A 13,826-nucleotide genomic window follows, 5' to 3' on the forward strand; every position below is an offset into this window, starting at 1 on the left:
TTAGATCTCCAAATAAGTCAGCACATTTTTGGAAGGGTATATCTCCTACTGAGACACTTCAGTTGAAAAACTGCTTCGTTTCCAAAAGCATTCTGGAGCTCATAGTAATCACTGAAAGAGAAGATGCACTAAGTTTATCTTTGAGTAAGATCCAAACTAAAAAAGACTGCCCCTGAAAATCCAAAGGAACAATAAGCCTGACTGAGATACAGGTCATATTAAGCTCCTTTTAGACGTTTCTAAATTCAAAGGCATTTGAATATGGGGGTGTGAGTAAATCATTTCTTGAGAAAGAGGCCGAATGCAGACTTCAGATCTGAATCAGAGATATTAAAATGAGGAAAATAAGGCAGGACCATTAAAGTTCTATCTGGTGCATCTATGAAACAGTTAATAGTATCATCCAGAAGACATGAGCTCTGCATTACAGAATTTCTTCACCAACAGGCCAGGAAAGCATTTGTCATAAATTATTTGGGTATATGTAATGCAGCCCAGGAACAGCAGTATAGATTAGATGATAAACTTGAGATGTCTTTCCAAAATGTTGTTCTATATGATCTATGTATTATTTAATGTTAATTCTCTTCTAACAATGTTTAGAAATAAAGAAAAACTGTCTGCCTTCTGCAATTATAAACCTGGCCTAATAAGTATTCTTTTGCAATTATTGGCACAAAGGCAGAAGCAGAGGAAGATTTCCAGGTAAAATCTCCAGGTTATGAGTTTGAAAAGGCATTCCTAGAAATTCCAAGTAATTGCAGTAACATTCGTTAGAGGCTGATATCAAACCAGAACATTTCAACTGGCTAAACCGATCTTTATCTCCCATTGGCAAAAAGTTTCCAAGCACTGATCTTTGCTATTCCATGTATCTGGCACAGGACAGACAGAACTTACAGTTACATAGCTTTTGGGGAATCTGTGGAAATGGGTTTGATAGTCTAAAATTAAGCAGTCCCTAAGAGGTGACTGGGACTATTGTGATAGGGAAGAGAGAGAAGAGCAGAGAACAAAGGTGGTAAGGGAGTGGGGCAAAGGAGGCCGTCTCAGCGATCGTCTATCTTGCTGCCATAGTGAGGGTATACACTTGCTGCCACTGCCCTCAGCTGGCACATTACCATCCACCAAGCTATAAGTGTGCCCAGGCAGGATTTGGGGAGAAAAACACTTAACATTTGCCTTTCAGAGGCCTTCTGCTCAAGAGAAGGGTTTGTGGTAACAGGCATTTGCTCTAAGGAAGGCTGAGTTAAAAAGCAAATGACAAAGCCTAACAAACACATCGATCCAAATGAAAAGGGAAAAAAAGGTAATATTTAATAATTAAATAAACTGTTTGAAGACTGAAATGTTTTTTTTTTTGTGGTCATTCATGTCATTCTATTGTGGCATCAAAACTTGTGCACAGTCCCTGGGCTCGTCCCTGCTTCCTGCACTGCCCCAAATACTGTCACTTTTGGTTTAGGTAAGATAGGCTTCTCTAGTAAGGGTGATAAGTGCCAGTTAGGAACACAAGCTTCTTATCGCTATTTCTACATATTTCATAGACTACTGTTGAGGGCAGGGGTGTGCTTCTCACAAAAGACTGCTATGCTAAGCTGAGCTGAGCAAAATAAACACCATTTTCTTACACAATCATGAAATGCTGAACAAAGATGAAGAAAACAGGAAATACACACTGGCAGAGAATTAAAAAGTGAAAATAAAGAGACAAGTAAAAAGCAAGAAGCTTGTATTTGGAAGAAAGTTGCTGATTGCCACTGGGTCACCTTGCACATTAAGTGAGCTCTGCAGCTCTGCTAAGCCTTGCGTCATTTGGCTGTGAGATTTGCCTGAATGCCACTGTCCACAGAAACCTGTGCAATTTTGAAAGGAAAAGATCTTTTGGATGAAAGCACCATGTCTGTTGTTTCAACAGTGCTAATAACCATCAGTGTCACTATGGTTCTTGACAGCCTGCTCTGCTGCTCCTTCAAATGCTTTGCCCCTTTTCCCAAGGCAAGAAAGGAAACACTCAGTAAGGAAGCAGAAAAAGGTAGTAAGAGGAAAGTAACATGATGATATTACCCATTAATAAAATCAAAAAACTCCCTGCTCCGTCCTTATCAAGACTTTCCCATGGCCCACGTCACAACTGGAACAGCTGAGTATGGTAGGATTATTCCTGTGTACACATTTTTGCCAAACTCCACCCAAAAGTCACTTTCCTCTAGTACCACAAGGCATGTTTTCATGTATTAGAAAAAATACACCTAACTCTTTATGTAAGCGAGTCTAGTGCCCTCTCAAACATTAATGTCAGTGACACACTCGTAGATTTAGTAAAGCCCCTGAGCTGAATGTCTGGTTGGAATACTGAGCAGAAATACAAGTTGTTGTGACCCATGTGTGCTGTTACCTTTTGTTTGTTTTTCCAGAAAATCACAGGACATCTGATGCTTTTGTCACATTTCACCAACTGATTTGTACTAGCAACCTTTGTAAACTCTAGCTATACTTTATGCAAAGCTGATGTAAGTCCCCTAGGATTAATTACCTCGCTCAGAGTCCCATTTATTAAGCAATTAGGAAAAATTAGACAGTAACTGGTGAGTTTGCTGTTTTGAAATGAAAGGCCACAGTACTTAGGCATGTACCCAGTTTAAATGCTTATTTTAGAAATTCATTATTTGAAAGTCTCTAAACAAGTACTTTACATTGCAATCTTTTTTGCATCATTTAGCCTCCAAATAACTTCCCTGTTCAAACTGTGAGCATACTAATGAAAAAACAAGCCAACAGGAATGTAAATTGTTGACATAATAGTTTTCAGAATCAACTATTCTTTCTCAGCCTGAATTCGTCAAACTGGTAACGCTGGTCTCAGGAAATGCACTGCAACACTGTGTAAAATATTGTGATACCATTGGGGAAGTCACTGGAACCACCAATAAAAGCTATCAAGAAGAAACCTTGTCTTAAGAAGCAATACAACACCAGAATCATGTGCTCTCTAAAAAATAAGGGTGACTGGCTCTGCAAGCCTCCCAGAACCCTGTTCCCATGAAGAGGAGACCTGTAGGCTTCAGAGCCCCTGGACTGGGCAGTGCTGGGACAACAGAATTCCCGGCTGTGCACAGACAAATAGATGGCTGCCTGTGCCACAGGGCAGCTTGGCTGCCCCGGGAAGCTGCTCTTTCAGCACATTTACACCAGAAGTCACAAGAAACTACGGTTTTTGAAGGCAGCCTTTGGGACTTCTTACACAATGTCTGCAGCTGGAAAATCCTCCTGCATATACCCCATGGCTTTAGAGTCCTTTTGCTATTACCACTGCCCATTTGGATCTAGACACACCTTTTAACTTTCACTCTGGCTGTTTGGCTCTAAGGGCAGCTCTCAGGACCAGTGGTTTCACTGTCTACTCAACAATTTCTATTCAACAATTACAAAGTACTGCCTTGCACAGCAAGGCAAACACGGCAAATCACATCATTTCACAATATTACTAGTATTTTCTGAGGAACAGCTTGGCACAATTACTTCAAGCACGGTGGATGAACAACTGCTGTACAGAAGCTACGTACCAAGCATGAACTGCAGATCTGGAGGGGCTGTAGTTATCAAAGCTCCAATGCCAACTTGCCTTGAGTCAATGGAGACAGTCTGTTCTGCAGCAGCTGAGGTTTTGGCCTAAAGGAATATAAATATTTGGATATCATGTTGCTTGATTAACTCACTAGAGACAGATGAACAAAGTCTTAAAGAGATCTTGCACGTTCCTAACGTAAAGTTTGCAAGAGCTCCCTTTAGTGTACTAGCTTTTCTTAAGGGACGTTTAAGGTTTATGTGATCTATTTTAGGGATCTTTTAGATGCAATTCTGATGCACACTCTAAGTTCGCTTTGCCTCTCCCTATATTTACTATATTTACATTTTTTGTGATAGAACTCAATGAGTGGATTGCATCTGATTTTCTCTTAGTGGCTTTTCACGTTTTACACTGACTGTTAAAAATAAAGCCAAGCAAAGTACATGCTGTGAAATTCTTAATGTTGTCTGCTGGCTCCAGATAGTGGGGACTCTCGGGACTTCCACAGGTTTTCTGGAAGAAATGTCAAATTAGTGGCTCTTTTACCCCAGACATATTTCACATTAATAGCTTTCTCTCCTTATTTCCTTCTGCCAGAGATAAGTGTCCACTAGCCCATGAAATTTGAGTCTTGTGAGTGTGCATTGTAGGCCACATATTTTAGGTTTTCTGCAAACCTTCTACACTCTTCATGACCTTCTACAGCCTCCTACAGTCTCATCTGCTAAGAACTAAATAATGTGTCCCAACTACACATCTTGGAAAATGCCAGCTAATGAGAATAAGACTGGAAGTGCAGAAGAGGACACAGGATCTGCTGAGCGTTCCCTTCCCTTCTGGAAAACTGGGAAGCAGGAGAAATGCTCCCTGGGGTGCGAGTGCTTCAGAGCAACAAGATGGCAGCAACAGCAAAGGACGCCAAGCCCTTAGAGATTCACTGCCATTTTCTGCTCTGAGTAATTCCCTGGGAGGGCAAGGAAAGCTGTCAGGGTCCTCTGATTTACAGCTATTCAATGTTTGACGCTCTTTCTGCAGGAGCTGGTACAGCGGCAGTCCTAAAGACAATAGCTGGGGAGAGATCCACAGGGAAATGTCCCTGGGAAAGCAGCTCACCCTCCTTCCTCGCTTTCCTCTCCACTGGAAGGTTTGCATTCTCCTTCTGTGTCACATCACATCACAGCTGCCTAGCACAGACAAAACTCAAAGAGCAAGTGCAGACCGGGATTTTACACCTTCCATGCTCAGACTTGGTAACAAAGCCACTCCGCTGATTCAGTGCATTCAGGGGGCTTAAAGAAAGGCTGTGCTCTATTGTCTCCGTATTGCACTGCCTCTTTAAAATCAGAAATGCCTGGACAGCTTCAAGGTGCCTCCCACTGAGAAAAGGCTTTAGATGCATGCATAGAGACAGTGGAGCCATCCTCCCCTGAGCTGCAGGGCAAACCTGCTTGGGAGAGAAATGATCATTCAGCCAAGTCCTCTGGCTGCTTTCAGCGATCCTTTCTCTGCTCCAGTGACAGCAGCATATTTGCAGGGGAGAACCCCAGGGTGCCCGAGACCTCCAAGAAGACGAGAGCAACTGCAGGTACAGTTAACTGATGGTGGTATGTCAGTTTGTGAATGGTTGGGTTGTCTTTATTTATTTTAAAGGTGTCTTGATGTTTTGCAGGGAAACCTGTGTGAAACAGATACTGCACCTTGCTTAGACCAACATTCGGATTTTGCGTCCAAGTATTTATTTAGTACTTCTCTTAAATTAATGTTCACATTTCTAGGCAGCTGTGGGGATGTCTTGTAAAGCAGTCAATTGTTTCAACTCTTATTTTGTTTCAAGGTTTAGCTTTTTGTTATTCTGTTGCTCTGCAACTCTCAGTTTGAAAAGCAATGTGCAGAGAGAAGTTGTACAAGAGAGTTTCTCTCACAAATTTATAAACTGTTGGTACAGTGGGGGCTCTGGGAGGTTGCAGGGAAAGAAGGGGCAACAGCTCCACTATGCAATCTGTCCTTTGCAGCCATGATGGACATTGTTTAATAGCATGTGACACCCTGAAGACCTACTGTCTCAAAGCAGAAAAAGTGTTAATGCCCCCCCGATTCTCTTCTGGGTTGGGGGGGACCGTCCTAGAGAGCTGGAAGTCTGTGGCAGATGTGGCATGGGAATATGCAAGAAGGCAGCTCTCTGAGTGTTTTGATACATACTAGAGGCAAAATTAGGATATAGACTAGATCTTTTTTCTCAGTGTGGAAAAAAATTATTTTTTAACAGTTGCTACATTCGGCAGTACAAAGAGGGGAACCTGCTCCTCCTTGCCTTCAAAAATACAAGGCGCTTTGTCTTGCTTAAGGAAGATTTCCCCCTTCACCTGAAGAAGGTGCCAAACAGGCTGTTTGTGGAAGCACTCTCCCTGTGAATGGCAGATCTGCCTTCACAGCTAAGCCCTGCAAACTGGTTCATGGGATAAAATATTGTCTATGCAAATTGGCAGACCTTCCCTGGTTTGAGAGAAGCAATAATGGATCATGCTGGCTGAAAATTTAGTTCCCCTACTCAATTAATGTCTGCTGAAAAGGAAAGTGCTGGCTTCACTATTTTCTTGGGTCTTGGCAATTCTTAGTTAATTAAGAAATGTATTTAGAAGCCAGGACATCAGTTCTCCTTTCATTCTCACCTACCACATTGCTCTGACTGACACATCTAGCATAAAGCAAAAACTTTGTCCAAAACGCACATCAGATACTTTTCAGCAAATTGAGGTATCATGTAATTTTAGGGTTTTTTTTACCTTGCACTGGGATGACAGCACTGTGGGCTTGAAGGCTGGCAGAGGTTTAAACTGGACTTTACACTCCTCCTATATTGTCATTTCACTGTGTGCTGAAAACGAAATTTCATCATTGGTAGATAAAACTTCTGGGTGTAACAACCAGTGTATTGTGCAACTCAAGGGATTTTATGATAACAGATGCATCCTTTCACAGGGTGTTTCTTCCCACTGTGCACAGCCAGCAACAGAGCTGTGGGGCAATAAGGTGGCTATTGCTTTCCCTTGAGCACAGTAATTTGCTGTAATTTCCTCTCAGGAAGTGTTTTCCTCTTTTTGTTGCCACAGAAGGAGATAAATGAGGCTGCCGCTCTATAATATCATGGGGACAAAGACAAGGTGACTCACCGCTCAGAAGGAAACTTTGGATGAGGTCTCTTGCCTGCCACTGCTGTGCCCCGCCGCCCTGGTTAATTCTGACATGAAACCAAGGGCCAGCTGAGCCACGTGTGTCAAAAGAAGACAGACATTGGCTATGGAGAAAGCTGAACAGAACCCAAATGCTACTGTCAACATCAACTTTGCTGCAATCTATAATCTCCTCGATGGGGATTTAACCTCCTTGCGAAACTTCTCCTTCCCTTTCAATTTCAGTTATAGCGATTACGACCTGCCACTGGACAGTGAAGATGACATGACCAAAACCCGCACCTTCTTTGCAGCTAAGATTGTGATTGGGGTGGCTCTGGTTGGCATCATGTTGGTCTGTGGGATTGGCAACTTCATCTTCATTGCTGCTCTCGCCCGCTACAAGAAGCTGCGAAACCTCACCAACCTGCTGATTGCCAACCTAGCCATCTCAGACTTCATTGTGGCCATCGTGTGTTGCCCCTTTGAGATGGATTATTATGTTGTGCGGCAGCTGTCCTGGGAGCACGGCCACGTCCTCTGTGCCTCAGTCAACTACCTACGGACCGTCTCCCTTTATGTTTCTACCAACGCTCTCCTGGCTATAGCTGTTGACAGGTAAGTGGGGTGCTATCACTGCAGAAGGAGATGGCCAGAGCTTCTGGGATTGGCTGTACAGATTTCTAGGTTTTTAACATGTTCAGCTTTTCTGTAGGATCTGATGTCAAAGTAGGTATCTTTTTCATAAAAATCTAATCACATGAGGTCACAACATTACCCCAGAGAAAACTCAGTGGAAATATCTTCATTGACCTTTTGAGGTGCAAAGAATTTTGATTTATTAAAATAGTTTCTTTTTTCATAAAAATATGCCTCATTCAAGTGTAGGAGAGGATTTATGAAATAAGGGAAAGAGGAGAAAGAGAGAGACAAATCAGAAACACCCAGAGACAATAGTGTTCATCAGCACTATATAATCCTGATCCAAACTGTACAACTGCAAGGAACCTTCACTACCGGCCTAGACAGATTTACTGAGTCTAACCTTTCCTATAAACAATGAAGTAAATACTCTTCAGCGAGAGAAATAGTTGACTGTAGATACAGAATTTGACAGGTGAGTTTATGGCACCCGTATTTATAGCACTATCCAGAAAGTGATAAAATGCTAGCTAAAACCCCAGTTTAGCAGAAATTTTCCTACAGACTTCATAATGGGGTAAGCAGAACATAATGATATCCACCCGCTACACTACCTGCTTTATGCTGCAATCCAGAGATATTTCTATGCCTGCGTCTCGCTTCAGGAATTTTAACAATATAATTTAATTGTATTCTTTCTTATGACTCCTGTTCTCTTAGCCTCGTGCACCATGGACTCTGACGGACCCAAGCGCTGAGGATCAGCTTCATGCTGACATAAGTCTGACATGACTGACTCACAGAAAGCCAGAAACCCACAGAGTAAACTCTTTACAGAAAGGCCATCACAACAAGTCATCTTTTATGTACAAACACAATGTATATCTCTGTATATCCTCTGCATATACACACTGTATGATTCCCACGCCCCTTCCCTTTTTTCCAATTTCTCTCTTGTGCCATTTTATGGTCTAGTCTAGTGCTGCATAGTTTTTGGTACCTGATCCAAAAGACAGCTCAGGAGCACTTAGCCCTGCTGATGGTTGTACAGATACAGCTTGTGCATGGCTGATGCAGCTGTTACTGACGTCAAAAGAAGTCTGTGGAAAGACTCTTGGGAAGTTCAGAGATGTTTTGCCTGGTGTGGGAGAAAGGACAGTCAGCTTCTGTGAAACAAATCCTTAATAATTGTCTAACAAAATAACCTTTGAACAGCAGGAGAGGACTCAGAGTTAAGCTCCTTAACACTATCATGCATGCATTATTATTTTGTGTTGCTTATCTTTTTCAACATTTAAAAAATTATCTTGGAAAGCTCTGCTAGTGCATCCCAGGACGGTTAAGTAACCTGGCTCATTGAGCTCTTATGCCTGGTAAGAAATCAGAAGATTTCTAGCATATCTTCCCACGCACCTTTAAAATCAATCCTGGAAATAATTAATCACTGACGTTTTTTGTAAGAACACCCTGTTTTGCTTTCACCGCATTATTTTATTTTTTGGTGAGCTTTTGACTTGGTAAACAGAAAGAAACCTTATTCATTTAACGATCAACCATTCCGTGTTGGTTATGTCATGTGGGTCATTGACTTCGGTCTCTAAAATGAACAGGTTCCTAATAAAAGTCTTCCCATGCTTAGATCATTTAAAAGGGCTCACATGTGTAGAGAGGGTAAGCCTGTCCCACAGGACTTCCCTTGGGTAGGGGTCTCTGTCATCTTCCTTGATCTCTATTCATTTTAAATATTTAAGGCCACATCTACGCTAGAAAATAATGCAATGTGAAAGGAGAGGAGCTGAAGAGTAAGAGTTCATGCTAGGGTCCAATGTCCATGCTGTAAATATTTTTTGGGGTTTAGCTTTATCTGGGTCCCCTGGACCGAACAGCCATGGTCACTTGGTGTGTTTTATGTACACTTTTGGAGCACATCTTCTAGGGAAGTTTCATCTGCACTCAGTTCACGTGGTCCAGGACTACCCCGCAGTAACAGCCCAAATGTGGCAAGCAATAACAATCAAGAAAGTCACCACAAAAGCTCCATCTTGACCCTTTTGTAGAGATTTACCCCATCCAGCCAAATGTTCTGCTGGGTGGATAGGCACACTTACGAATGCATACACATACATTTTCCCACAATCTTGTTTCCACAGGACCCTATCTAAAAATATTCATTTATCAGCTCCACAATGAGGCTGAGTAATTCTGCTGTCCCTTGACACCTAGCCTGCACTATGAAGAGCGATGAACAATTCATCTGCTTCCAAGATCTGGCTGATGAAAAGAGCCACTGGCTTTCCATTTTATTTTACAATGAATATATCCTGTGGATGGTATCTATATATAGAATATACACAGATAGAAAAGCCTCTGAATGAATGAGAAATTCCACTTTTTGAAACAATCCTTTATGTTAAATACAATTGTACTGGGAGGTCTGGAGTATCTCTGATAAAAATCTCCTTCTGGCAGAAATATCCTAATCTTTGTAAGACAGTGTACTCTAATGTAAGCTCTTCTTACATCTATAGCTTGTTAAAAAACCAATCAAAAAACCCCAGAGTGAATGCCATTTGGTCCTACCCCCTTTTTAACTGAATCAAGGACAATTGATGGATCTTGCAAGTAATGTACTGCCATTCCTCTACGCTTCTTTGTGAAACACTGCAGTACACATTGCAGCACACATTGCAGCTTTACAGTCATTAGGAGTGCAAATACCTAATTCAAGCTTTATGGATTGACATATTACTTAATACAACATATTTAAGATTAATTAGCAATAGTCACTGACAGCAGACGAAATAAAAATTTGCACGGGCAGCAAATGGATACACAATCCTTTGTTGGTGACTTGAATACATTCTCCCCTGTAATCATTCATTAGCATCAACTTCAGCTCTTTGCAACCCATGGAATAACCAAGAAAATAACACCACCGCTGTTACGTGTATTTGACCTCTTGGTAAAAAAAGGATATTTAAATAGTTCTCCACCTAGAGAAAACATTTTTGTGTTTCTACATGTTTGTCTCTTTACCTGAACCAGTAGAGTACTGCGTGTTTCAGACTCTCACTTGAACATGCATTTTCCAAAGAATTTCCAGATGCTGTATCACAGCACGTCCTGAATGCGACATCACCTGTGTATTATCCTGCAAATATATTTCTCAGTAAAAGGAATATTCCCTCTCTTTCTCCTCTTCCAGTCTTTCCATAACTGGCAGGCATGTGATCTCTGCTAAAAATTTTGTGATATAGGTTACATTTTCAGTTTGATCTTGTTAACGTGTGGGACTTTAAAACTGAGGTCTTAAAACCATCCTCAGACACCCTAACGTACGCTCAGATTTTCAGATTCTTAAGTACCCACTGTCCTAATAAACCCTTCAGTCACTCACTACAGAGTTTCTGCCTAGATTTAGGAACTTGGCTCTAGGCTGCTACTTTGGAAAATTTTCTTAACTCTCCTCAGAAACAAATATGTCAGTCTCCCTTTTTAAGAATGACAGCAATTTCCTTCTGCCTAATTCTGTCCACTTGTATTTTGAAGGGTGTTCTGACTAATAGTGTTTTCAGACTTCATTTTGAATGTATTTGTCTGTTCCAGGTATCTGGCCATTGTCCACCCACTGAAACCACGCATGAATTATCAAACAGCAACCTTCCTAATAGCCTTGGTCTGGATCATCTCTATACTTGTAGCTATCCCATCTGCATACTTTGCCACAGAAACAGTGCTATTTATAGTGAAAAACCAGGAGAAAATTTTCTGTGGTCAAATTTGGCCAGTTGACCAGCAGATGTACTACAAATCATACTTCCTCTTCATCTTTGGCATTGAATTTGTTGCACCCGTGATTACGATGACCTTGTGTTATGCCAGGATCTCTCGGGAGCTTTGGTTTAAAACTGTACCAGGATTTCAGACGGAACAGATCAGAAAGAGGCTTCGATGCCGAAGAAAAACTGTTATGGTACTGATGTGCATCTTGACTGCCTATGTTCTCTGCTGGGCACCTTTCTACGGCTTCACAATTGTCCGTGACTTTTTCCCCACCATCTTTGTGAAAGAAAAGCATTATCTTACTGCTTTTTACATAGTTGAATGCATTGCTATGAGTAACAGCATGATAAACACCATGTGTTTTGTAACTGTAAAAAATAACACCATGAAGTATTTCAAGAAGATCATGTTGCTCAGATGGAGATCAACATATAATGGAAGCAAATCGAGCACAGATTTAGACCTGAGAACAAGTGCAATGGCAGTTACAGAAGAGGTAGACTGCATAAAACTGAAATAAATTTTCTGCAGTTCTGATCTCACGTATTTTGGAGAGGGCCTAAAGAGGAAATAATACTCCTCAGAGCTCCTCAGAAGCTTCCTCTTGTGTGTGGGAATACCCACCATTGGTGAGAGCCCTTGAAAAGCAGCCTACTATGCATTTCCACCAGAAGTCTTTTCACTGGACTGCTGTATAACCCCGTAACTCCAACTGATGCTGTGCTCCAGTTCACCCATCTCTAAATTTGGGATGTAGACACTCATTTTAGAGTTGTTTTAAAATTAAGGTGAACAAAAAGGTCTACGAATGCATTAAATGCATATTACAATGATGGAAGAGTTGGTTGCTGATCTTAGCAATGATGCCTCTTTGTTTCTTCTTAAGAGAAATCTCTTAACCCCTTTGAGCTTATCATTCGTACCTTTAAGCTATTTGGTGCTCTTTTCCTTCTGCTTACAAGAGGAACGATGGCAAAAAAGCCCATGTTGCTTCATGTCACTGTGTCATCTCAGTTTACCCCCTCATGACAAAGCTCCTTGGAGTCTACAAACCACCAGCTTTCTATTGTCCAATGTGCAGCATGCTCTTATGAAAGGCACGTTCTCTACAAAGCTAAATACTGTTTCACAGTCTAGTAAAAACCTGAAGTCTCTTCCTCTGATACCTTGTTTAAGAATATTTTATCGGCATTCCACGCTGTAGTTTTATGCAGTGTTACTCTGTTTATTATGTATTTGGAAGTGGCACAGCTACATATTGAAGGGACCTTTTCCCTTTTCTCACCTCCAGGCACCCTAGGGCCAGCTTCTGCTGCCTTGAGACACTGCGCTCTTAACAGAATGAATCACAAAATCGTAGAAGCGGGCAACAAGATCTCCAGACTGTCTAGTCCACCCCTCTGCTCAAGCAGGGTTAGCTAGAACAGGTTCCCCAGGATTGCGTCCAGCTGGGCTTTGACTCCAGGGATGGAGCCTCCCTGGACAACCTATGCCAGTGTTCAACAGCCTTCACAGTAAAGAAGTGTTTTCTTCTGTTCAGATGGAATTTCACTTCTTTTTCAGTGGGACCCATATAAAAGAATAGCATGTTAGTGTGAAACAATCCACCCTGCTGAACCTGGCCTAGACATCAAGTCAGTGTACACCTTCAAAACAATGTGCAAGTAAGGTCAAAATAGCACAGAGATCTTGAGACGATCTCTCCTTCTGCAAGCAATGGAGACAGACTCTAGGCTTCAGCAAGTCAGTCACTGGTTGATTTGAGTAGCTCATTGTCTGGTCAAAGGTGAGGCAACAACTCAAGATGAATTCTGCATTGCCTCCTTCAGTGCTGTTTTTACTATTCTGATTTTGTGCAACTCCAGGACAGGTGTTTCTTAACTGATAATCATGATAAAGCAGGTGACAGTGGCACTAATATCTACTCATTTAAACTACACATAAGATATCATAGACTTTTGTGTATCGAAATCAAGTCTTTTCTATTGTGATGACAAACGCTTCCTGTTTTAAAGTACGTGGTACTGCCTACTTTTGGAGTAAATGGCTTTTGTAAATAATTTGTCTATTCGTGAATTTAAAGTAAGAAGCAAATCCTACTAATAAAACAATAAACATGGAGTCAATTTCAGCATTGTGAATTACTTTTTACATTTTTCCCTTAGCCATAATTTTCCTACCCAAGTGACTCATGTGAATTACCCCACTTCTGCTAGAGAAAACCACCAGGATGACCAATTAAATTTAATGGCAAAAGGATACTTAGATCCATTAAAGTGCTCAAATCCTCTTTCATTAGCTGCTCTTAAAAAATACATGTTGGAGAGGCTGTCATAATTTGCTCTGTTAGGCAAAACAATTACTGAAATCATTCTTCAAATGACATTTTTGAATAGGATAAGTACTAAATCCATTTGCTTCCCAGCCTGCCAAAGAAATTTAAAGGACCAGAGTTGCAGTATTTCATCATCAAGAGGCTTAATCTTGTAATTTCTCCTTGGTTTCTTCTGAAACTATGCACCCATATTTATCTCCTGAAACCTGTACTAGTTATTAGGGATTAGCTAGCAATACTACCTGCTATTAGTGTTCTGATACTCCTTCCATCTATTTTTCCTACACTTTTCTTGGTGCAACAAAGCCAAACTGATGGTTTTCCA

The 13,826-nt window shown here is 41.2% G+C and overlaps 1 protein-coding gene across 1 annotated transcript; it reads left to right on the forward strand.

Moving 5' to 3' along the window:
• The first annotated feature begins 6,756 nt into the window (after positions 1-6,756).
• LOC128907936 (prokineticin receptor 2) lies at positions 6,757-13,278 on the forward strand. The gene is made up of 2 exons (XM_054197341.1): positions 6,757-7,359; positions 10,990-13,278. Exons 1-2 carry the CDS (start codon positions 6,869-6,871, stop codon positions 11,684-11,686), a joined length of 1,188 nt encoding a protein of 395 aa, XP_054053316.1. The 5' UTR covers positions 6,757-6,868; the 3' UTR covers positions 11,687-13,278.
• Positions 13,279-13,826: the final 548 nt, after the last annotated feature.

The sequence above is a fragment of the Rissa tridactyla genome, chromosome 3 (genome assembly GCF_028500815.1).
Source record: "Rissa tridactyla isolate bRisTri1 chromosome 3, bRisTri1.patW.cur.20221130, whole genome shotgun sequence".
NCBI lineage: Eukaryota > Metazoa > Chordata > Aves > Charadriiformes > Laridae > Rissa > Rissa tridactyla.